The sequence below is a fragment of the Podarcis gaigeae genome (assembly GCF_964106915.1).
Source record: "Podarcis gaigeae genome assembly, chromosome: 5".
In the NCBI taxonomy this organism is placed as follows: domain Eukaryota; kingdom Metazoa; phylum Chordata; class Lepidosauria; order Squamata; family Lacertidae; genus Podarcis; species Podarcis gaigeae.
In genome coordinates, this window is record NC_139681.1 from 15,753,835 (window position 1) to 15,780,003 (window position 26,169).

The 26,169-nt window shown below is 44.7% G+C and overlaps 1 protein-coding gene across 3 annotated transcripts in view; it reads right to left on the reverse strand.

The window, feature by feature from the left end:
• Positions 1–17,651, reverse strand: part of MYOZ1 (myozenin 1) — a 29,367-nt gene extending 11,716 nt beyond the window's left edge. Inside the window, exons 1-3 of one of the 3 annotated variants that reach the window (XM_083738510.1) lie at positions 17,232–17,651; positions 9,642–9,724; positions 4,073–4,254 (exon numbers count right to left, since the gene is read on the reverse strand). In XM_083738510.1, the coding sequence (XP_083594636.1) occupies positions 4,073–4,254; positions 9,642–9,717 (258 nt within the window). In that variant the 5' untranslated portion in view covers positions 9,718–9,724; positions 17,232–17,651. Of the gene's footprint in view, positions 1–4,072; positions 4,255–9,641; positions 10,034–10,472; positions 10,665–17,231 lie in introns of those variants that run through there. The other 2 variants (XM_083738509.1, XM_083738511.1) reach the window with 2 other exon arrangements.
• Positions 17,652–26,169: the final 8,518 nt, after the last annotated feature.

Genomic DNA, 26,169 nt, shown 5'->3' on the forward strand with positions numbered 1-26,169 from the left:
ATCCCCAAGGCACAGGAGCTGCTTGTCTACTGCACACTAAAGGCTGTACTGAAGTTCTCACCCTGGGCCAGCAGGGGGATACTGTAGATAGTTATGCAAATGAAGGATTGAAAGTGACGTTCAGAGATTGGATAGTTTGTATGCAAATGAAGGATCGAAAGTGACGTTCAGTGATTGGATAGTTTGTATGCAAATGAAGGATCGAAAGTGACGTTCAGTGATTGGATAGTTTTAGAAAGTTGCTACAGTTACGTTGTAGTGGAGCTCTACATAAGCAGGCTGGCTGAACCCTTCAGTTCAGTTCTGTTCTAGCCTGTGAATAAACAAGAGCTGTTTGAAGAATCGCTGTGTTGTCTGATATGTCCACCCACAACTTAACAGCTGGCATACTGATGTCCTTTGGACATTTGCCCAAAGTGGCTTGAGTTGGTCACCAAATAGCCTGGCTAGCCCAGAGGGCACCTTCAAGTTTGGTGCAGGCCAAGCCTTCTGTTTCAACGAGAGAGAACTCCACTTGTGTGTCCTTCAGCTGCCTCACATGGAAGTCCCAATAGCGGCAACTTTCCTGATGCCGCAAGGCACTTTGGCTGTCTTTAGTTCCAGCATTTCTATATGTGCTTCAGAAGAACTAGGCAATGAAAAACGATCTACCTCAGGGAGATGGAACTGCTAGGCATCTCAAGGTCCTGACGTCACTGGGGGAGGAGGCCTGCTGAGTTGGGGAGATGCCATGAAGCTCTTTCAGTGTGCCCTAAAGGGAATGATTGAGACCACCATGTGTGTTTCTATTTCCACCTCCCTGATGAAGAGCTTCCCAAAATGCTTACAGTCTATGTTATTAACAACACGTCTGGAGTTACAGTCACTCGCCTTCAGTCACTGTCCTCAGCCCTCGTAGAAAGGAGCCTTTAGTTTGAAACGGGGGGAAGTTAAGACCTCTCCAAATCCATGTTGTGTTGTACATGGAAGCTGAAATCCTCTGTAATTAGTCAGTTGTTATAAGGGAGTCAAACGCCTTTCCTCAAATAGCCTGCCAGATTGTTTGGGAACTACATTTCCCCACTACTCAAACCACTATTCACAGTTGCTGGCAAAGTAATGAAAACCCCAATATATGCATGACAAGCAATGAATGCTACAAGGATCTGGGGTTTTTTGCATGTCACGGCTGGAATCTGTGATACTGCTGATGATGAGCAACCCTGCCCTTACCTGTGCAGGTAATATTTCTATAAAAAGTTAAAATAATACCTGTGAGGTGTTTCGTTGCAATTCTGTACATGATTATTTAGAAGTAAATCTTCCTATGCTCATTGGGACAGAATTGCTGCCTGCATCTCCTATGTCAGGAGTGAGAGGCCACCTAAGATTCTGAACCCTGAACCCTTCCCCACACCCTCCAAGTGTCCCTATTTTCCAGGGACAGTCTTTACAGAAGCTGCCCCGGTTTCTGATTTGATCCCGGAAAGTCCTGCTTTTCCTTAGAATGTTCCTATTTTCATTGGAGAAATATTGGAAAGCTATGGTAAAGGTAAAGGTACCCCTGCCCGTACGGGCCAGTCTTGACAGACTCTAGGGTTGTGCGCTCATCTCACTCTATAGGCCGGGAGCCAGCGCTGTCCGCAGACACTTCCGGGTCACGTGGCCAGCGTGACGAAGCTGCTCCGGCGAACCGGCACCAGAGCAGCACACAGAGGACGCCTCTATTTTCATTGGAGAAATGTGGGAGGGTATGGAGTTATGTGACCCCTGAGCCGAGGAGATAAGTAACTATACAGCCTTTAGAAGACATCTGAAGGCAGCCCTGTATTGTGAAGTTTTTAATGTCTGATGTTTTATTATGTTTTTATATAAGTTGAAAGCCACCCAACCAACTGGGGCAACCCAGTTGTATGGGCGGGGTATAAATATTATTATTATTAAATAGAATGTACCTATTTTTATTGGGGAAATGTTGGAGGGTATGCACCCCAACATTGCTAAAAACAACAGCCATTGAAAATAAAGCCAATCAGTGATCATGTCTGCGACCCACATGCACTACTAATGGTGTTGGGTATCCTGAATTAGGAACTCCAACCTCTGGCACTGTCCTGGACCAATAGGTCCTGTGGGAGTCCAGGGGCGGTCTGCAGCATAGCGTGGGTTGCCAGCATCCGGGGCCTTGCAGGTGCGGAGGGGGGATGGGAGGGAAGGAAATGGACATGGTTTGCATGTGCATTCAACTGCCTAACAGCATCTGTGTCACCCAAGAGATTGCAGCCACAGAGGAGAGGCGTTCTGTTGTCTGGAAAGGCCACTTCCTGGTTCGCATGGAGAAGCTGTTTACAACAGAGTCCAGCGACGGAAGCGCACAGCTGTATTGAGGCAGCACCGGGTGTTTAAATTTTGCGCCCCTAACAATGTTGCACCCAAGACAATTGCCCCTGAGCCCCTGCACACTATGCCACTGGCCTGTGGGCAGGCCAGCAATTATTGGTCGGCACGTAGCTTGACAAAGCTGCCCTTGTCCAAGGCCCAGTACTTAGATATGGAGGAAGGACTAGGACCTTCTTTGCTTGCCATATGGAAGTCAGTGGCCTGAGGAGAAGCAGCGAAGCTCTGCCTCTGCCTGCCACTATCTCTTGCTTCCTTAGTTTGACTGCAAAACTTAGGGAGGGTCTAGGAAATATAATGAGATATCACACTATGCAGAACAGGGCAACATGTGAATCCAGGACATGCTTTGGATTTCCCCCTGGTATGCAGCCCCTGGAAGGCTCCCCACGAGAATTACAGCCCTTTGGGTTGAAAAACAGACTCCAGGTCTATTAAACTATTTCAGCTATATTTAAAATGGTAGAAGGGTCATTTGCTTCATTATAACCTATGTGCTCCTCTTTGTACGCTTCGAAAAGCAACTTCGAACACAGTGAGTCAAATCCAAGAATAAAAGCAATCTTTTATAGCATCACGTATATTAACAATGTATAATAAAATATATATGTATGCTGTAAATTTTCCCTCTTGTTGTTCTTAAGTGATGTGGCTTTCTTGCTTCTGGATGGTAATCATCCTCTATAGTTGCAGTGCCAGCCCTAACATTTGGCAGAGTGGGGCAACTAATTTTGAGAGTCACGAAAGATCAGCAAATTGTTCCTGCTGTTGCATTTCTACTCCCAAGGAGAAGAACTCGCAGGATTTTCTGCCTCAGATGCTAAAATAACTTGCCTAGCCTTAGGCTCTATGCACCTTGCCTGAGAGCAAGGGGAATCATTTGCAGTTCAGCTACAAGCAGCAATCTGGGTCTGTTCTTAGCAGGGGCAGGACAGCAGGTAGATTATATTTGCTTTTGGGTCCCTTGCACTGTTTTAGACTCCCATGTGGGAACACAGTTGTCAGATCTCTATGCACAATTTGTATATTTATAAACAAACATATATCACCAAAAAAATGCCACACATCTCCAGAACTTTCTGCTCACAAGGAAATAGCTCCTGTAGCGACTGCCCCTGGAACTTCAAACAATTTGCAGAAGTAGGTGAAATAATATTATTGGAACATTAATATACGAGGGAGATAGTAAGGTGACCTGCTTTTCTGCCTCATCCTCTAGACAAGAGGTCCTTGTTCCATTTTATCCTCAAAAGATCAGGTACCATAGGCTAGGATGAGAGGGACTGACCAGCTTGAGTCCATTCAAATGAGCTTGACGGCAGGAATTTGAATTTCGATGTCTTATATCTCAATCCAACCTACTAACCCAAAACCACTCTGGTGAGCTGTGGGCCTGATCTGGCTTCACAAATGATTTCAGATGCCCCCTCCCGAATATATCCAACCATTCAGCAACAGTGCTGCCAAAAAAAAGAGCGTTATTATTAACTACTATGCATTTGTATGGAGGTATACACCTAATTTGAAGATCAGTATTTGTATTAGGGCCAGCTTTTATATAGGCACAAAAACAAACTTCACCAAGAACCACAAGTGCCTTTGGGCACTTTTGACAGCATGCAACCATCTAGGTATCCTTTTGATCACCATGGACAAATGCAATTGACCACACATTTCTATACTTTCCTATACTTACCACAGAATTGTCGGTGAACACATCTGGGTTGTTCTCATATATGAATTTCTCTACCCTTAGTTGACGAAGTTTGAACATCTTGGATCCCTTGTTGGTGAGGAGAGAGAGTTCTTCTAGCATCACATCCCTGGGGATACTGATCTTCTTCCCCAGGTTCAGCTTGGACCCTTCTTGTGGCATGACTGAAGGTGTACAACAAGGAGAAAGTTACAACTACAAGAAACCTACATTTTGACCTCTTTCTTCATTCCTCCAAACCAGTGCAACCAGAGCAGTTAAAAAACAAAAAGCCAATAAAGTATGACTGGTGGAGCTGGCCTTCTCTGAAAGGAAATTATGGGCCCTTGATAATTTAATAATAGGTAAGAAGAACTTAAATGACCTGGGTGGTAGGATTGTAAGGTAAGAGAGAATCTACATGTGCTGGTGGAGGTAAGCACCCTTCTTTCCTTTCTGTAAATATTGTGTAATTGATTCCATTCCCATTATATTGGCAAAATGTAGGCTTGGGAACATACATTTGCACAGTGCCAAGCAGCTGACCTTTTTCAGAGTGGTGAAGGTTTTATTGCAGCCAAGCCCAAGGGAGCAGCTGATGGAGCTATCAGTGGCCTGTTGTGACAGGTTTTCGATACTTTTTGCAGATAAAAATCATTCGAGTCCACTCTGACTTTGATTTCACCTGTATCATGGTATACCGCCCAGTTAGGTTTCAAGCGTTCGCTTCCTGAGGAGACTGCTTGAAGGTTTGCGGCCTACCAACTGCATTGTTTGCCCTAACCTATGTTGTTTCTAACAGGGTATGATCCCCACAGCCTTTTAAAGAAATCTGCAGTAGGTGGAACCACAGCCAATGACAGTCAAGATTTAGTCACCTTACTCCTCCTTGTTGAGTTACATAAAGGTGGTACTGAGACTAAGGAGGAGCAGGAAGCAGACAGGCAGTGCCATCCCTTGGAGTGGTTGGAAGAAACAGGTAGCAGCTGGCTGAGAGCAAGACTGATGGAGCAGTGCCCCCATTCACCCAAATGGACCAGCCTCCACAGTGCACAGGTCACATCTAGACTGGGCTACAATTATGCTTTCCAAGTGGAGCTGCTTTTAAAGACAGTTTGGAGAGCACAGTTGGTTCAAACTCTGGCTCTCCAACTTGCTGAGATGAACAAGGCAGTTATTGATTCTGTACCACAACTATGCTGGTTAACAACGAGTCATTTCAGTGCTGGTTTTAACCTTTCAAAAGTTATTTGAAGGATCTCCTCTGCAAACACAAACTTACCTCAGCCATTAAAATCAGCTGCTGAGGCCTTGCTCTCTGACCCATTATTAGCAAAAATTAGATGAATGGACACAGGGGCAATGATTTTTCAAGAGCAGCTCTGCTATGGTTGAATCCCCTTCTGTGAGAACTCTCATTGCTTTTAAATAGATTCTGAATACGTTATTAATGACTTTTTTCAGCTGGAACTCTCCAGAATTCAGTTCTGGCACCTGTCAGGTGGGCGCCATTACCATTCTGAGAGAATGAGGGAAGTGTTTATTGTGAGTTTCAACACCTCTTTTTCTAGAAAAATAACACAGATGTCATCCATTTTACAATACTTTTGTGCATGTTTTCTCCTGACTCAAGTATATATTACTATGTGGGTATGTTTCTTTTGATTAATTTGATTTCAATTATAGTTTTATTGTTATTTTATTGGTAGCATTGTTATTTTGGTTTGTAGACTACCTTGCAAGTATTATTGCTAAAGGAAATGAAATAAGTAAATAAATGAATAAACAAATAGTGGTCTTGAATGGCCACCATCTTGTTACTAATCACCAAAATGACACACACGAAAAGACTCAATCTTGCCCTGTAAAAATTCCTACATTATTGATGTCAAATTGTGTGTCCTTGCAAACAGTTTGTTACAGCACATGTAATGCACACAATGGCACCTTTTCTAGTCATGTTTCTTTCATGTCAGAAGTATGACCAGAAAAGCCACATGTTGTCATATCAAAAGCAGTTGTTATGATCTTCCAACGAAGGGGGAAATAACAGACAAGGTTTTGTTATCTGCTATTTCCTCAGCAACTGTGTGTTGTTTTCTCCCTGTGGAAGACCGGGGGATGCTGGGCATGGTTGCGTTCCAGAAGCAGTGGGGATGGAGGGCAAGTGGAGGACCATAAGGAGTCAAGACGAGGGATAGACCAAGCCAGGAGAGAGCAGGGAAGCCCAGAGCCAAGGGGATGAGGGACCCTGGCAGGCCCAGAACAGCTGGAGTGACAGGAATACCAAACAGTTGACTGAGGAGAGAGCAACGGTAGGACCTCTGGATCCAGGCTATCAGAGTTAATGGGTGTGGAAGGGACAAAGCAGGTCATAAAGGGAATGAGGCTGAGAAAATTTTGCAGGAGGAAGAAGTAGAAAGGGAGTGAGATTACCTGAGAGCTAGAGAGGAGGAGGAAGAGCAGCAGCAAAGAAGCCATTGCCAGCCAAGCTTTAGCAATAAGTTTGAGGTGGTGTCATGGGTGGTATTATGTGGAGAGCAGAGATGGCCCCACAATGGAAGAAAGTATCAATGTGACATTTCCTCTGGCTATCCCGCAAATGACATTTAGAGTCTTAAAACCATGTTTACTTCTATCTATCCTGCTTAGCAAGCACCACTGGGTTTTGAACATGTTCAGTTTTTTGTTCTACTAACCCTGCAACTTTACCCATCTTTACACACTACCAGCTATCACAGACAAATGGTTCTTTCTCAGTTAACGGCAATATCACTCAGGTGGCATCAAGCAGGGTTGGTGGTACCTTTGAGAAGCAATAACACTAGCCTACAAACTAAAATCACTTCAAGCCAAACTGTCGTGCTCAGTTGCTTATTCTGTGAAGTGGAGATCGGAACTCTCTCGCCATGTCCACTTCCACCGTTTACAGCAGATATCGGGTGTCAAAAGACAGAGCAAAAGGACTGATCTCTATGGGTCATTGTCAGAACAGATGTTTGACTCAGGCAAGTAAAAATGGGCATGGCATTTGCAGACCTGACAGCAAAATTCTTAGTCTCTCTATCTCTGGGTTTTTTTGTGTGTGTTTTTTTTTTTACTTTTGATGATTTCCATCCTAATCCAAACAGAAATTGGCAGATTATGCTCATTAGAAATTCTAATGTGCGCTAGCCCTGACACCAAGGAAGCCAGCAGAAGCCAATTTTTGGTCTTCGTCATTTTTTAAAAGGAAATATTTTTATTTAATTTTCCCAACTACATACAAACATAAACAAACAAAACAGGCTGTTAACATTTCATTTCTAAGGTAGCAATCCCGGTTGCCTCTCATGGATTCAATTGTTGCTTCCTCAGCAGGAATCCACCATGAGAACTGTAACAACGGAACCTCTGTGATTTTGTTGATGTTTCCGCAGTACAGAGCTGGGGTGAGCCCAGTTATACGCCACACAATTGGAGCAACACCATTTTGCTCACCTTGCAGGGTCTGAGCTCTGCATATGTTTGAGGCCCAAAACTTGAAGGCCACCTAGTCCTAAAATTTCTGCCACCATTAACATCCTTCATGGTTCTTAGGTCACAGCTGTTCATATCCCAACCCCAGCAGTCACTTGCTGTGGCTGCTGTGCTGATAAACTATGTGCACAGCATGCTGGAGGCCATGCGACAAGGTTTCAAGCAATACTGAAGCATTTCAGCCAAGGCGCTGCCATTCATTTACTATACTGAATCAGAGCTTCGTGTGGCTTGCTTGTGCAAGTATATTTATGCACCCCCCCATCAACAAGTCAAAGAACTAGATATTCAGAATCAAGCCATGCCTGTTTTCCAGTCAAAGCAAGATAATTAAACAATTAACTTATTTCCCAACTCTTTACCACCCTGTCTGTACAGTGGTGCCCCGCAAGACGAATGCCTCGCAAGACGGAAAACTCGCTAGACGAAATAGTTTTCCGTTTTTGATGTGCTTCGCAAGACGAATTTCCCTATGGGCTTGCTTCGCAAGACGAAAACGTCTTGCCACTAAGTCGCTAAGCCGCTAATAGCCGCTAAGCCGCTAATAGCCGTGCTTTGCAAGACGAAAAAATTCGCTAGACGAAAAAACTCGCAGAACGAATTAATTTCGTCTTGCGAGGCACCACTGTACCTCTAACGCATTACAGTGGTACCTCGGGTTACAGACGCTTCAGGTTACAGATTCCGCTAACCCAGAAATAGTGCTTCAGGTTAAGAACTTTGCTTCAGGATGAGAACAGACATCACGCAGCAGCGGCGTAGCGGCAGTGGGAGGTCCCATTAGCTAAAGTGATGCTTCAGGTTAAGAACAGTTTCAGGTTAAGAACGGACCTCCAGAACGAATTAAGTTCTTAACCCGAGGTACCACTGTACGTATTATGACTTTAAACAGTCATGGATGCCCTCAAAGGATCCTGGGGACTATAGTTTGTTAACAATGCTGAGAGTTGTGAGGAGACCACTATTCCCCTTATAGAGTATAGTTCCCAGAGTTCTCTGAGCTGCAATCCTGAGAGTGGCTTAACACTCAATCCCTCTTCCTAGTGAACTCTGGGAATTGTGGTTCTGTGAGGGAAATAGGGAGTCTTCTTTCAACTCTCAAAACCCTTAACCAACTACAGTTCCCAATATTCTTTGTGGTGAAACATGACTATTTAAAGTGGCATAATACTGTTTTCAATGTGTAGCGCAGGAGAGGCACATATGTCAGTGTCAGGGTTGGATTTAGGTTTGATGAGGCCCTAAACCACTGAAGGTAATGGGGCCCTTTATATGTCTAGCTGTCCTTTGTCAACAACAAATTGTCACTGTTTTTTGTGTTGAATATATGCCATATGGTAATTTATGGACCTAATTTATGGACTGTTTTTTGTGTTGAATATATGCTATATGGTAATTTATGGACCTAATAGGTATCTAAAGCCATTTGCATATAACAAAATATGTATTTTATCAAAGTTATTGTTGAACTGAAATACAATTTAGAAGAAGTATATTAATAGTGAACTTTGGGGGGGGCCAAGAAAGAAACTTTGGGGGGGGGGCCAAGAAAGTGGGGCCCTAAGCTATAGCTTGTTTAGCTTATACGTAAATCCGGCACTGGTCAGTGTATATCTAAGTAACATTTGCCGCTGCAGTGCTACTTGAAATCTAAGGACTTAACATCAGTGACAGTGAGAGACCGTAATAAATATCCATATTTTCTCCTCAGCTGGGAAAATATGGGTAGCCATTGTGTCCCTCACTGTGCCATTCTTCTGCTTGAGGGTTCTGCTTGTAAAAGAAAAAGAAAAAAATTGAGACCAACTGCATGTGCCTAAACATCATCACATACAGTTTGGCTCTTTGGGGTGAGCCCTTTAGCTCTGTAAATATTCTAGAAAGCAGGAGACTGTTGTGGTCCTTCTACATAAGCCGTAACTTAACCACTCGTGACTCTTCATTTTCATAGAAGCTTCTATGCTTGTTCTCTGTTTGGCACTCCACAGATACTCAAGGGAGGAAGTGCTCAGAGAGGATTTTATGTCTGCGTTCAGGTGCACATATATCTTACCTTCTTGGGTTAGTTCTAAAATGAGTTTAGTAGGCTTTCTCTTCTTAGTGGGCGCTGGGGTTCCTGCAAGAGGCATGCTGTTTCTGTACGAGAATAGAATAGTGTAAATGAACTTCTCATTCATGTTAGGTTAAATACAGAGCTGTTGCCTCTTTCACAATGGAGTTTTCTTTCGTTTGCTAATCCCTTCCCCCTTCTGGCATATATAGAAAAGGTGTCTACCAACTTCCTCTCTCAAGACAAAAGGGGCCAGTCCACACAGATGCTTCTGGAATCTTTCCTAGCCCCAGCAAACCCTAAGGAACAATGATGGCACATGACCTGTTTTTCATTCTGGCTGCATATTTTGCAGTTTTGGCCAATTTCAGCAATCTCTTCGGGCAGTTCCCCAACTGGGATGTCAGGGAACTGCCATCGGAGCCAGAGGGAGAGAGGGGGCTCCAGAGGGATTCCGGAGAGCGTCCCAGAATGGGGAGAAGCAGCCCATCTTCTGGGGAAGGAAATCAGCGTAGCACCAGTGGAGAAGGGGGGCAGATGGGGGAATCGGCGAGGCGGTCCCATGACTCCTCGCTGGGGACCAGCGGGGAGAGCACGGGTCCCCCGCTGCCCACACCCTCCTTGCACAGAAGGCTTCCGCGCAGGGAGAGTAGGCGGAGACTAGGCGTCAAAGAGCTTCTTTGCTGGAACAAGTTCAAGAAACGCCCACTGACGGATTCTGCCAGCGATTGAGACAGCCACGGGCGAGTGGCTGTCCGGACAGAAAAGGTTCACTCAGGCAACCCAGCCAGGTGTGGTGCCGGTTTACGCACGAGCAACCCCTAGAACCACTACATGCGAGAAGTGAAGTTTCAGGGAACCAGGCAGAGAGCCTTCCCAGTAGTGTCACCTGTCCTGTGGAACGTCCTCCCATCAGATATCAAACAGATAAATAACTATATGACTTTTGGAAGACATCTGAAGGCAGTTAATGGTTAGTGTTTTATTGTGTTTTTAATATTTTGTAAGGAGTCACCCAGAGTGGCTGGGGCAACCCAGTCAGGTGGGTGACTAACAACAACAACAACAACAACAACAACAACAACAACAACAATAAGCACTAACAGGAATTTCATGACCTGGTACCCAGCTGCTGGGTATGTTTGAGGTTCGTTGAGGTTCAACTGAGATCTCTGGTCTACAGACGAGTCACCTCAGTACAGAGAACTATATTTGTTAATTATGACAATATACCAAAGGATGTAGCAAAACAACAAACAAAATTGAGTGATGAATAAGCTATGCAGGAGATTTTATTCAGTAAGAGAACTATGTAGGCTGCAGATTTGGAAAGTAAACCAAAACAAATAATTTGATAATGTGGCATGTCCCTGAGGAGGATAGAAAGGACCAGGAAGCCTCTTTATTACTTTCTAGGCTGAAGAAGCTAAGGAAGATTCTCTTCTAACACTGGACCATATAAATGTCCTAGATATATTGTTAGAAATCTGTTCAGCAATGTTTAATAGAAGTTGATACAACATGCTATATGGCAGAAACGTAATCTGATAATTAGTTTATATTATCAGATTTATTATTTAAATCTGTTACTTAAAAGCATAGCTGCTTTTTTGTTTTAAAGGTCACATCTACGTTGCAACAGAATAAGGTTAGTTATTGATAGTGCTTTTCTCTGAGGTGTTTTGTTTTGTTTTGTTTTGTTTTGTTTTGTTTTTAACATTGGGAGTATCTATATTGTGCTCATGAAAATGTATATTGGTAAATGGGCAGACTTGGCTTGAGCAAAAAAATTAGTTCTGCCACTAACAATTGCTGCCTGTTTCAGGTATTCCAGAGATGCAGGTTAGTCTGCAATATGTGTCCCCATGTGTTTCTCGCTTGGGTTATCAATGTTCCATTCTTTCTGGTTTCAGTTATCAATAACAATGTGATTTTTGATGTTGTCTTATTTCATTTATTTTTCTCAAGTTATTGAACCCATCCCACTTTAAACCTTGTTTTCTTTCATAAATGTGATACGTCTGTTGTAAAAAGAGTAAAAAAAAAAAGAAGTACAAAATTCATAATTGTTTTCAAAAACTTTGACAGACTGTATGTTTCTCAACATGAATTCCAGCCACAAACTCTAGCATGGTTTTGGTTTACGTAATCTTACATATTTTTAGGGCTGCCATATCCCCTAAAGTGGAACTCCAGACAAAGTTGGGGGGCAAAGTTGTTTAGCTTTCTTTGGGAACACCCCCCCCCCTAAAATGAGGGGAGATTTTCTGGGAATTTTAACAGGTTTTCAATAATAATAATAATAGTAATAATAATAATAATAATAACCACCCTACTTGCCATATGTCCAGGAGATTACTTGTATAAAGGGAAGATAAAATGGCAGAATTCATTATGGAAAAGAAGATTTTTCATTTTAAAAAGCACCACCACCACGCAGAGCACTGTAATCCTGCGATTGCTCAAAGAATCTCGCTCGCTGTGCTTGAGGGCACAAAACATTTGCGTGACATTTTGTAAGCGATTTCAAAAAGTGCAATCTTTGTCCACATCCCCAGTCAAAGGCACAGTTGGCAGCTGGTAAAACATATACCCTCCCTACCCTCAAAATACCCTTAGCTTAGGCCAAGAGAATAAAGATGAATATGGGACAGGATTAGCCCCCTACTGCAACAGTTAAGTGATTTCCATTCTTCCATTGGACTGCCTATGCTTAGTCATATGTGTATGTTACACATGAGGGAAATGAGTGAAATCTGCCCCTTACAAGTGGAGTTACCAAAGGAAAATATATATTGGGGTGGGAACAGAAGGGGCAAAGTGCATGGTATATGTATAAATTTATGTTAAATTTATGATTAGCTTGTGCTTAAAAAGGTAAAGGTAAAGGTACCCCTGACCGTTAGGTCCAGACTCTGGGGTTGCGGCACTCATCTCGCTCTATAGGCCGAGGGAGGCAGCGTTTGTCCGCAGTTTCCAGGTCATGTGACCAGCATGACTAAGCCACTTCTGGCGAACCAGAGCAGCGCACAAAAACGCTGTTTACCTTCCCGCCGAAGGGAATTATTTATCTACTTGCACTGATGTGCTTTCGAACTGCTAGGTTAGCAGGAGCGGGGACCGAACAACAGGAGCTCACCCCATCGCAGGGATTCGAACCCTAGGCTCAGTAGTTTACACCACAGTGCCACCTGCGTCCCGTTAGGTTGTGCTTAGGGGAAAGCAAATGGAAGCAAGGGTGTGGCAAAAGGGACCACCCACTGAAACATCACCACACACATGACAAGCCACCCACCAGGGAAAAAAATGCACCAATAAACTTCCACATTTAGTAGCCCAATGGCAAAGGTCCAGCATATGTTCACTTTCCTTTCTGTTACATTGATTTAAAAAACAACCACCACACATAAAGCTTCTTTTGGTTAGGCCTATTCCTTATAATCACCTCACTAATATTTGGGTACATTTGCAATGCCTATTAAGACTATATTAGTTACGCCTCAGTTTTTGACAGTTCTCAAACTTCTGTGTTGGCATCACAATTCTATATTTCTACTCAAATGTAATTCTGCTTGTTTTCCATTGAAATGCTCTTTGCCTGCATCGCTATGGCGGACCCACTCACAGTGACCCCCAACCCAGGCAGCAAAGGCCTAGGCAATGTTTATGTGTAACAAACCGAACAAGAAAGCATTCTGGGACTTTAAAACTGGCCACAACTTTTATTGATTATAGTTGTAGGTAGGCTTTGGCTCAGTCATTGGGTGCATATTCAATTTCAGCCTCCAGGTGGGTGGCAGATGTTTGAGTGGGGTTGTGCCTGAGATTATGGAACTTCCTCAAAACATGGGTCTACATAGGTGGCCCATGCTTGGCTTCTGGACAGAGTTCTCACTAGACCCCTCTAATGGAGTACCCTGCGATCGCTCCAGTTTGCATTAGAGGTGATGTACCACTTCACACCAACCCGATATTAGACGAAAGGATTCCACCCAATGCCTTATCTGCCAAAAGTTGTGACTATTTGTTATCAGGAAGGCAAAATCTCCAAACAGGGTCAATCTTGTTTGCAGGAAATTCCTTCTCGGATCTGAATATGGTCCGAAACTTGGATGCAACTGACCTTTATAGCTGGGCCCTCTGGCCACCTGATGGCCAAATTGAAATCTAGGGGTGGTGGATTATCCCACCATTCTTTGCAGCTGGCAGAGCGAATTCCACAACTGCTGCCCACCCAGAGACTGAGTAAGCGGCCATTTTCTTACACTTGCATTTTACCCATTCTTCTGTAATGGAACCCGAAGTGTCATACATGTGGTTCCCCTGGAGGTTAGATCTGCTTAACTTCAGGAAAGTGGTGGCCTCATAGATTAGACAGAGAAGGTGACGATTTGACCAGGAGTCCCCAGGGAGTTTAATTGTTAAGAGACATTTTTAATCTCGCTCTCCGTGTCCAAGAGCCAAATTAGGTTTCAGCAGAACCATAATTTAGATCTACCCCCTCCCCCCCCAACTTCAAAGCAGCTATAGGGGGCTGCCAATTTATTCAAGGAAATGGCACTGTGGAATTTTTGTGTGACCTCCAGGGCCTGCTTAGATTTTAGCAATTTAATCGGGAGTCATCCGCCCCCGCAAAATCTGTTCATGTCCACACCACAACTACTTCTTCAAGTGTTTCTGTATCATAATGCCCAGCTCCATTCTGTTTTAGTTCTAAATTCATTGCTGGCTTGTAATCTCTTTCCTGCACAGAATATTCCTTTGTTAATAGCGGCGGAAAAATGTACTTGTTAGAACTACTGGTTTCTTGTTAATCCGTTGATCATCAGAACCTCTGCTTGCCCTACTGCTCCTATTTGGGAACAGGAGGTCTATTTAGAGAAAGCCACCATGGAGGTCCCAAATTTCTTACCGAACAGCCTAAATTTAGCACCCAGGTCATCCCTCTGACATTTCCCTATGCCAACGGTACCCACACTTCTACAGGCTTATTCCTGCTGCTCCCTATATGGCTGCCTAAAGAGACTGGCCAACTTCATACCTGGGCAAACAACTCTTCTTGTGATCCTCCCAGCCATCACACTCTTTCCTATATTTTTCACATCCTTTCAGAAATTGTGTCTCGTCTCCCATGAAGCAAGCAGCCACCATATTAGCCAAAGGTTTTGTGCAGGGGTTCCTCCATTAAAGTAAGCAAATCATTGCCCCCAAATCATGAGCATCATGAGCATTTACTGGAAATTTAAATTTTCTTATATGTTTCCCAGAATCTCACCAATCAGTGTTCTCTGGTTTCCTTAGCAGCCGCTCTGGTCTCTGTATACTGCATTTTGCCTTTGAGAACCTCAACATTTTTGAAAGACTGTGTAGAAATGGATCTATTTACCTATGTGTCACATTCCTACAAGGTAGGCATAAGTTCAATTCAGTTCACAAACAAAGGCGAATCTGCCTAATTCACATTTTACGAAACAATATGTGAACGGAAATGCAACTGTTCAAAATTCACACGTCTCCGAATTTTGCAGTGCAGTTCGCCAGCCAAGCAATGTGTACAAAAGTGCACATACTGGATATGCATGAAAATGGATATATCAGTGAAAATAACATTCAAAAATGCATTATTTTTGGAGAAATAGAACTATTAGGGAAAATAAAATGCTTTGCAAAAATGCGTTAGGCAAAAATTACATACAAAAATGTATATACAAAGAGAAATTTGCACTAAAATGCTGATGAATGTTCATGAGATTTTTTAAAAAATGGAAACTGATGTGGAAATGTCGAGAACTGTGCTCAGATTGGAAAAATGAGACACTGACATAAACCAAAATTGAATTATTCACCCATTCCTAGTCATAATCAATGCAATAAAATGATAATTAATCTGCTGTTGTATTTTGTTGTACACTTTGAAGGTTGAATATAGATATAGGACAATCTCTTGAACCTTAGAAAGTTCTTTTCTCAAAAAACCAATTGCATAGGAAAACCCCTTCCATTACTTTTGTTTTTGCTAATGCAGAAGTTATTTACACTAGTAGGAACAAAAGCACAGGGATATTATTTCACCACACAATCCTAATTCACCTTTTTGTCTTCCAGCTTTTCCCTTGGCAAGATGAGGAATGTCTGAGACAAGGAATTCAGCAGATGAATTTGTTACATTCATTTGCTATCCATCATTAAAATTAAGGCTGTGGAAGTGGTTAAAAATAAAGCAAGACCACCTTTGGACTTCCAGTTTTGCTTCTACAATTATGTGGGAGAGTTCTGGCAATTGCACCCCAAACTCTCAGCCATGACAAAAAAGGTAGGACTTCTTTGACAGATGGCATAACTGGTAGAATCTAGCTGTCCAGGGAGCTGATTGCACCTTCTATTTAAAGCAGAAGAAGAAATCAGCTAGCTGGACATCTAAATTCTGCTGTTTCTGCCATCTGTTCTCCAGTCTCTGATTAAAAGTACAGAATTGCAGGCATTAAACTGAGAGGATTTGCGAAATGTATCCATTGCAAGCAAGGTTTTTCATTCATTATTCTTAGATTTCAAGGGCAAAGGACAGCATTACTCTTGTCTCAAAACACATTTCACCCTGTAATTCCTCATTTGAGCCCAAGAGCTCAGGCTGGGCTAGAGCTCTTTCATCTTAAAACTGTTTTTACTGGTTTTGGGTTTTTTTTAATTCCATTTTGAACAGTTTGGGGTGAGAAGTGAAGGGTGATTGTTGCTGTGTGGCACCTTGGCCAGAGCAAATGAGAACCCAACAGGTCAACAAAATGTCTTCTGGAATGGAGTTATTTACTGATTTCCACACTTTTCTTTTCTAACTGGGATCCATCCAACAAGTGTGAACTCCATGTCATGTAGTTGCCAAATGTGTATATCTCCAAATCAAGGGTAGCAGATGTGCCAATTAAATGCCCCATATGAATACTTCGGCAAGACCCTGGACAGCTGCTCCGGTGAAAGAAAAAAGGAGCAGAAACGAGCTGGCAAGGCATTGGTGCTACTACCTGACCTCATGGGGAATGGGAAAGAATACTACTTCTGCTGTAGTATTACTTAGTGAGATAAGTTAGTAAGTGGGGAAACATGGGAGGAAACACCCTATGTGCAGTATACTGAGATACATCCAAGAGAAAGATCTCATCTATTTTGACATTTAGTAAGGCCACGAAAGGAACGGGAGAGTTGGCAGCCTTCCCAAATGTCCTGGATGGTAACTTAAGACTGCTGAAGCTGCCAGTGCCGGCGGTGACAATTTTGAGTGGATCGCTTCAAGAAAAAGGGATGTCTGTAATGGTCATTGTCCCCAAGAGCGGGACTTCAGCAGGATTTTGCTGTTCTAGTGTAGGAAAGAGGGTCTGCTGGATTTAGTGGTTTTGGGAGCGTTTAGGGAGGAAAGGGGTCTCAGGCTCACAGGTGCAAGTACTTCTTTCTGCCTGCTTTGCCTGTTAACCCCTTACCCCACTGCCAGGCAGCGCACTGCAATGCAATGCAGACTTTCCACCATTTGTTCTGCCCCCTCTTAATGTCCCGTCCCTCCTAGCTACCTTTCCCGGCTCACCATCACCTTGTGGAGGCACTCACCTCAGGCACGCATGCACAGGCCACTCCGCAGAGCCTCCAGCAGCAAGAGCAGACCTTGGTGTGTCTGGCGTTCTTCGCTTGCTTGGTCTTGCAGGAGGCTTAGTAGCTCTTCTTGACCCCCCTGGGTATCCGGGGGCCCACACGCTCCCTGCTCAGGGTCTGCACGGCACAAAGTGCTGATGTGGAGTGCTGCGAATTTGACTCTTGGAGACACTGCTCACACAGACATCCTGGGGTTATTAATAGTCAACGGGATCTCGGAGTCCAAGAGTCTCAGATAGCACCAGCCCAGGCAAGGCTGGGAAGAGAGAAAAGTGCACCTCAGCACTCCCACGACAGCTACCTCAACCTGGGGCCAGATACCAAGCAGGGGACCGGCTCTGCACATCACTCTCCTTCCTCTGGGTTGTAAGCATTGCTGCTACCTGCATAGAAAGCTATATGAATCACATGTTTGAAATCACGCATTTAAGGGCAATGGGCTGTAATCTGATAAGAGATGGGTCGGTTAGGGCATGCAGTTCTGCAGAACGTGGCAGGCAGCTCTGTGAGATGAATGGGCGTAGAAAGGTTCTGGGGCTCAGAGGGGAACACAGACAAGCAATATGATCACAGCCCCTCTATGTCGTGCCACATGTCACTTCTGTTGCCGTTGGCATGGTGGTGACTCAGTGTACTTGTTTCAACTCTCCAGTGCGCGAAGCAGGAAGAAAATAGACACTTTGCATTTCAGTTCACATGCTTTTACCAACAGAAGTATGAGCACTTGCAGCAGACGGAGAAATTATTTACCTTCTAAATTTACTTTTAACATTTATAAGTTGCCTCTCCATTTAGAAAGCCTCAGAGCAAGGAAGTAAGGCATGAAGCAACCCTGACTCCTTGAGAGGAATGTGTGTCAGGAAATCTGGAGAAAAGCAGTACTGTGGGAATAGAGGGCTCCCCCTGGATGACCTATTTATTTAACATTCATCCTGGTTTGCTTGCACAAAGCATACACAGAAGTTAGTTTATATCCGGTCTTTATTGAGCATTCATTCTGATTTGTTTGCATGGAGGTGGGTTATGCAAGAACAATGAGCATTTATGTCCTGTCCTGCTCATCATTCATTTATCTTGTGCTTTTCAAAGTGTTTCCCCATCACTTTCCACATCCCATTTCTTTTTTTAAAATGGATTTGTTGTGCTAGAGGGTAGACAGCTTCAATTTTTGCGACCTAAATATCTCACAAAATATTAAGCAGTCTGGAGGCGCCCTAAGAGAAACACAGGGAAGCAAGGGACTGGAAGCACAAGGCATGCCAAACAAGAGCTGCAAGTGTGAAAGCCATGGTGAAGGTCCTTTGTGAGTGCCTGGAGGCGGTTGGAGGATGGATGGTGGCTAACAGATTGGGGTTGAATCCTGACAAGATGGAAGTACTGTTTGGGGGCGGGGACAGGGGGCGGGCAGGTGTGGAGGACTCCCTGGTCTTGAAAGGGGTAACTGTGCCCCTCAAGGACTACGTGCACAGCCTGGGAGTCATTTTGGACTCACAGCTATCCATGGAGGTTCAGGTCAACTCTGTGTCCTGGGCAACTGTCTACCAGCTCCATCTGGTACGCAGGCTGAGACCCTACCTGCCTGTGGACTGTCTCGCCAGAGTGGTGCATGCTCTGGTTATCTCCCGCTTGAACTACTGCAATGCGCTCTACATGGGGCTACCCTTGAAGGTGACCCGGAAACTACAACTAATCCAGAATGCGGCGGCTAGACTGGTGACTGGGAGTGGCTGCTGGGACTACATAACACCAGTTCTGAAAGACCTACATTGTCTCCCAGTACATTTCTAAGCACAATTCAAAGTGTTGGTGCTGACCGTTAAAGCCCTAAATGGCCTCAGTCCAGTATACCTGAAGGAGCATCTCCACCCCCACTGTTCAGCCCGGACACTGAGGGCCTTCTGGTGGTTCCCTCACTGCGAGAAGTGAGGTTACAGGGAACCCTCTCTTCAGATGTAAAGGAAATAAACAACTATCTGATTTAGAATACATTTGAAGGCAGCCCTGTTTAGGGAAGCTTTTAATGTTTGATGTTTTATTGTATTTTTAATGTTTTGTTGGAAGCCACCCAGAGTGGCTGGGGAAACCCAGCCAGGTGGGTGCAGTGTAGAGGAATTGCTGACAGCAAGATGCAGTCAAGTAAGGTGGTCATATTCAAGGTGTTTCTTCCCAAACACCAAGTGCTGTCAGATTCTGCATTGGTAACTGCTGCAATTCCAGCTTGGGTTATGTGACACCAGGAGCTTTTATGCTTACCCTCAGCACTGTTGTGACCCAGCCCCTGACCCCTCAGTTATTGAAACCCCCTAACACAATCTCAGAGTCCCTGAATCCATCAGAAATAGAATTTGAAAGGAAAAGGCCTTTCCGAAGAAGAGGGTGCTGCACTCACACTCTGAACCAGTTGCAAAAGACAGCAGGGCTCTTGCGCTGTTAATAATCGTGCGGAAGAGGGAATGACAGCTTGTTGTGCAAACTACACCTGCTGAATTTCCCTCTGTCACATAACTACTGTCAATTGTGGGACAGTGCTCTGGGAGTCATCAAGACTTGGGATTTGGCTGGCTATTGATGGATCTCAATTCTTTGGAAGTTTCCTTGGATCCTGTGCTGCTGGGGTCTTGCCAGCTGCTGGTAAGCAGGCTCTCCATGTCTTGGTTCATACATTCAGCATTCTCCCCTGCAAGTAACCTCATTCCCATAGCCTTGTGCAAGAACGTATGAGTCGTTTCATGTCAGCGCCTGATCTTGCAGAGCATCCACTCTCTGGATTCCCTTTCTTTTTCTGAAATAGAAAACCCTTCCCAAGCAGTCTTTCAGTCTCTCAGTCTCTTGCAATCAGCTATCAGGCCAGAGCACCCTTCTCACACAGGGGCTATCCCATGGGGGCCTCTCCAGGTGGGTGCCAGGAGTTGTTAGGGCTACAAATTGAAAAGTTATGTTATTGCACACCCCACCCCCCAGATGGTATGCTGTTGAGGTTCCAGGTTGAATGGCTTGCTGAGCTATGATGTCCCTTTAGGCTCTATATTTAAGATAACTTTACCCACCCAGGCAGTCCATTGGCCTCTCCTCCATGTTAAAGAACTATATGAAGTTCCAGGTCAGGCTGTATTGTGATCCGCAGGGATGTCCACCACAAATAGGGGGGATAGTCCACAAAACCGGAGGTCAGAAGTTCCTGGCTGTACAGGCAAAAGGACCCAAGTTGTGAGTTCAGCATCATAGATAAAGCTGCTAAAGCAACACAACCAAGTGGTAGCAAGAGCCTAGAGCAACTGGCTGAGTTTTATAGCAGGTCTACATAGTAGTTATTAACTGGAAGCCCCACCCACTAAGTTCTGTCTCCTGTAGTTAAAGGGCCAGACTCTCCTGCTGCAGTCAAGGTTCCCAGCTGTGGGGATCTCTCTTCAAGGTTCTCTCACCTTGATCCACTAGGGTGACTATGGACCAGCCGTCATTCCCAGTGGACTCTGCTTCTGTGGAGTCCTCATGCTGTAGGATCACGGCAGGCTGGGACTATGCCTGAGTGAAAGTACTTTCCACTATGCCTGCTTGACTGAATGGTCTTCATCCTGACTCTTTGTTCTTTGCTTTGCATGGCCAGTAGTGACAGTGGGATAATTTTAAATGTACGGACCACGTTCTGTCCATGCTTCTCACTATCACATTATATAAAACCTACATTAAAGGTTATGTGCAGTTTATTATATTTAAATATTTGTTTAAAAAAATGACTGTAAGAAAGAAAGGATGTTTGATGTTTTGTTTCATTTCCTTAGAGTGGTAGCATTGTAAGGATGCTCTGACAAAACCGAAGAAAGAATTGGGGAAACCTGAGATTCTTTGGTGCTCTGAAATAAGGGTCCAGGGATAAGCAAATCCCTGCTGAGCAGTGAGGTGCACTGCTTTGGAAAAAGGGTCTCTTGTCATTCCTAAAGGTAAAGGTAAAGGTACCCCTGACCGTTAGGTCCAGTCGTGGCCAACTCTGGGGTTGCGGTGCTCATCTCGCTCTATAGGCCGAGGGAGCCAGCGTTTGTCTGCAGACAGCTTCCGGGTCATGTGGCCAGCATGACTAAGCCGCTTCTGATGAACCAGAGCAGCGCACGGAAACGCCGTTTACCTTCCCACCGGAGCGGTACCTATTTATCTACTTGCACTTGACATGCTTTTGAACTGCTAGGTTGGCAGGAGAAGGGACCGAGCAATGGGAGCTCACCCCGTTGCGGGGATTCGAACCACCGACCTTCTGATCAGCAAGCCTTAGGCTCTGTGGTTTAGACCACAGCGCCACCCGTGTCATTCCTACCAAGTTCTAATTTGATATAATGCAGCGGAGAGCATGAGACTCATGTTTCTCACCCCAGTTTCTCTGTGGGAGCCTGTCCTGGTTTGTATCACTACACATTGCAGAAGTGTCACATTCAGGTCCCGAACATCGTTTTCTGAGTTTGGCTTGCGGTGCCCCTCATTATGAAAGTTGATATGGCAACTCTGTTGCTCTGCATACAAATCTATGTACTCTCCAGTCCAGCAGAAGCTATTTTGACCCTCCTTGTCTATATATACAAAAGTCAAAGGAACACACGTTGTTGGCAGTGTGTGTCACTCCTCTTGTAAGTCCACAGCACTTAGAGTTGTGTGTGTGTGAGAGAGAGCTTCAGAAGACAGAACTTCCCTAAATATTCAAAGCCAATGGCATGTACAGCTCTACTGAAAGGTATAGCAGGCAAAATTCTTGGCTCTGCCCCATGTGTACACACATATAGCTATCGACACTCCCAGCCCTAGACATTTGTGTCATCTTACATTCTTGCAAGATTGAATTAAGGTCACGGATAACAAGCTGCGGTTGCTGGTGCATCTTGTCCATTTCATTGCTGTTACCAGTTGTCATGTGGTCAGCTCGTAAGGCTACAGGCTCAACGTGTTTAAAAAGGAGATTCTATCACAGCAGCCAACAAACTCAAGTAAGCAGCATATTGGCATGCAAATTAACACAATTTTCTTCAGGGACCTGGTCAGGTGTTTGGGTCTTCTTGCTGTTAAACCTATGAACACAGCCAGAAGAAATGTGACTACAAGGTGAACTTTATTTCATTTGCTATCTTTATATTCAGGCTTTCCTCCAAGGGGCCCAATGTACTGTATATGATCCCCACTCCACATTTCATTCACAACAACCCTATGAGGTAGATTAAGCTGAAAGGAGGCTTGAGGTCACTTAGTAGGCCTTTGCTACCCTGTAGTAAGGTAAAGGTAAAGGGACCCCTGATCGTTAGGTTCAGTCACTGACGACTCTGGGGTTGCGGCGTTCATCTCGCTTTATTGGCCAAGGGAGCCGGCGTACAGCTTCCGGGTCATGTGGCTAGCATGACTAAGCCGCTTCTGGCAAACCAAAGCAGCACATGGAAACACTGTTTACCTTACCTTTGATGTGCTTTCGAACTGCTAGGTTGGCAGGAGCAGGGACCAAGCAACGGGAGCTCACCCCGTCGCGGGGATTCGAACCGCCGACCTTCTGATCGGCAAGCCCTAGGCTCTGTGGTTTAGACCACAGCGCCACCCGCATCCCTGTAGTAGAATTGCCTGAATACCGAATGCTTCTGGTTTAAATGTGTGCTTTGTAGTGTATGTCATTTATCCCAATCCAATCATTGTAAGCTGCCTTAACAAGTCCTTAAATTTCACAACAGAGTCCTAATAGCTCTTCTGCTGTTTGCAGCCAGGTGCTAAACTTTAGCGCAATGGAAAAGCGAAGTGGTTATTTAAGCAGAAACTGGAACATTGTGAGAAGGGCAAGATGACTTTAGAGTGGTCACTGTACTGAGCTGAAGTAAGGCAGATGCTCTCTTTTCTGGAGCTGGTTCTCTGCTTTGGAGTGTTGGTTCCCTTTCGTCCCATTTTTGGAAGGTGCTCTCTTATGAAGTACTTATGAGAAGTACTTTTGATTTTTGTCTTTAAAACAGAATGCGGAGCTTTGGTTCATGTGCTTTGCTTCAGAAGCACACAACAAACCCTCCTCTTCCTCTTTGTGATTACGCTTGTCTTCTCATATTATTCATATTCTAAAAGGTAAGCGGCGTTTCCGTGCGCTCTGGCTTTCGTCACGGTGTTCCGTGCACCAGAAGCGGTTTAGTCATCCTGGCCACATGACCCAGAAAGCTGTCTGTGGACAAATGCCAGCTCCCTCGGCCTGAAAGGGAGATGAGCGCCGCAAGCCCAGTCGCCTTTGACTGGACTTAACCGTCCAGGGGTCCTTTACCTTTATTCATATTTTAACCTAAGTAATTGACACCCCCTTTTTTTCTTTCTGTTCATCTTCTTTGTTTCCGTATACCTGAAGGAGCGTCTCCACCTCCATCGTTCTGCCCGGACACTGAGGTCCAGCACCGAGGGCCTTCTGGTGGTTCCCTCACTGCGAGAAGCCAAGTTACAGGGAACCAGGCAGAGGGCCTTCTCGGTAGTGGCACCCGCCCTGTGGAACACCCTCCCACCAGATGTCAAAGAGAAAAATAACTACCAAACTTTTAGAAGACATCTGAAGGCAGCCCTGTTTAGGGAAGCTTTTAATGTTTAATAGGTTATTGTATTTTAGTGTTTTGTTGAAAACCGCCCAGAGTGGCTGGGGAAACCCAGCCAGATGGGCGGGGTATAAATAATAAATTATTATTATAGATTGAATATTGTGGGCTAGGGTTAGATTCACCCTTTTGTTCTGTTGTTGGATGAACTGGTTTAGAAAATTATGCTCTGCTGTATTTCTATTCTGTGTATTTGGTTTTAAACCACTGATGATTTTGTTGCATCTGACGTAGGGAATGCAATGACCTCTAGGCTTTTACAAACCCAGCTACCATATTTTTCGCTCTATAAGACGCACCAGACCACAAGACACACCTAGTTTCTGGAGGAGGAAAACAAGAAAAAAATATTCTGAATCTCAGAAGCCAGAACAGCAAGAGGGATCGCTGCGCAGTGAAAGCAGCAATCCCTCTTGCTGTTCTGGCTTCTGGGATAGCAGCGCAGCCTGCATTCGCTCCATAAGACGCACACACATTTCCCCTTACTTTTTAGGAGGGAAAAGGTGAGTCTTATAGAGCAAAAAATACGGTATGTGGCCACATGCACAACACACATGTAAAGCATATGACTTCCCCCCAAATAATCCTGTAATGAAGTCTGTGAAGGGTGCAGGAATTTGTGGCTCTGTGGGAATCAAACTAGTTCCCAGGATTCTTTTAGGGAAGCCATGTGCTTTAAATATATGGTGTTGATGATGTGACCATATTTTCCTACCACTAAATGCAAAATCATACCTCTGAATGAGACCTCATACATGATGCTTCCATGCTGAGTTGTTATACTTCTGTTTTCCGCAGACGTTTGTTTTTCTTGTAGTTCAGTGCTGTGTGGCGCATCTCACCCTTGCAGAGAGCCTAAAGCAGCAGCAAACAGCAAGCCCTTACTAGTTGTAACCTGCACAAGCAACAAAAGGTTAGCATCATTAGACCACAGCTGCCTGCTGGGCGAAGTGGAAGAATTGTGACGTGGCCTGTGATCCTAACAGCGCAAGTGGAGCGAAATAGATTTTTTTGGAAGCCATCCGTTTGCAGAGCCAAGAATGTGCGATCGGTTTGCAACCCTGCAAATATGTGGCACAGAGTAATTGCCAGATGTGATTCTCTGTGAAGTCCAAAGGGCAAAAGATTAAGTGGAGAGGATTTGTAAGTCTGCCATAAGATTTTAAATCTTCCCAACTTATCACTACAGCAGGTGAATGCAGAACACTGCTAGGCTATGGAAGCACAAGACCACCATCTAGTGGCCATGTGCGCATGTGTGCCTACCTTATAGCCTCTCTGTAAAGGAGGAAGGAAAGGGACACGGGTGGCGCTGTGGGTAAAACCTCAGCGCCTAGGACCTGCCGATCGCATGGTCGGCGGTTCGAATCCCCGTGGCAGGGTGCGCTCCAGTCGTTCAGTCCCAGCGCCTGCCAACCTAGCAGTTCGAAAGCACCCCCGGGTGCAAGTAGATAAATAGGGACCGCTTACTAACGGGAAGGTAAATGGTGTTTCCGTGTGCTGCGCTGGCTCGCCAGATGCAGCTTGTCACGCTGGCCACGTGACCCGGAAGTGTCTTCGGACAGCGCTGGCCCCCGGCCTCTTAAGTGAGATGGGCGCACAACCCTAGAGTCGGACACGACTGGCCCATATGGGCAGGGGTACCTTTACCTTTACCTTTAAAGGAGGAAGGAATTAGAATCTGCTCACATCCACACCATACATGCAAAGCACATGATTTCTCCCAAAGAATCATGGGGACTTTAGTTTGTTGAGGGTGCTGGGAACTATAGCTTTGTGGGGGGATAAACTACAATTCCCAGGATTCTTTGGGGAAAGCCATGAATAGTGTGGATTTGACCTTTCAGTGAAGACATTTGCAAGATGCACAGTGGACCTAATACATGATAGCAGAAAAGGTACATATTTGCACTGGTTTTTTAAAACCTGCTATATTGTAAACAACTTGCAGAAGGGACCTTGTTTAGAAGCACAATGGAGGTGACTGTAAGAGCTTTTCCTCATTCCCTGCCTTAAAACTCACGCTGAAACCGCAAAGGGCAGCCTCAAAAGGGCATAGACCACTGAGAACTCTCCAGGGGGAGATTTGGGGATTTGAGAGGCATCCATCATTTCCTCTGTTTGTGAGGGAAGAAGATAGAAGCGTCTTAATAGGTTTAGAGGAACAGAGAGCCACTTTTTCAAGGGGGGAGGGGCAAATGGTGCTGGAGAATCCCACAACTTTCACAGATGAGAGCAAGGATGTAGAGTATGGAATCCTGATTTTTTTCTTGGCTGTTAGGGAGTTTCAGGTTTGGTTCTGACTCTCCAGTGTT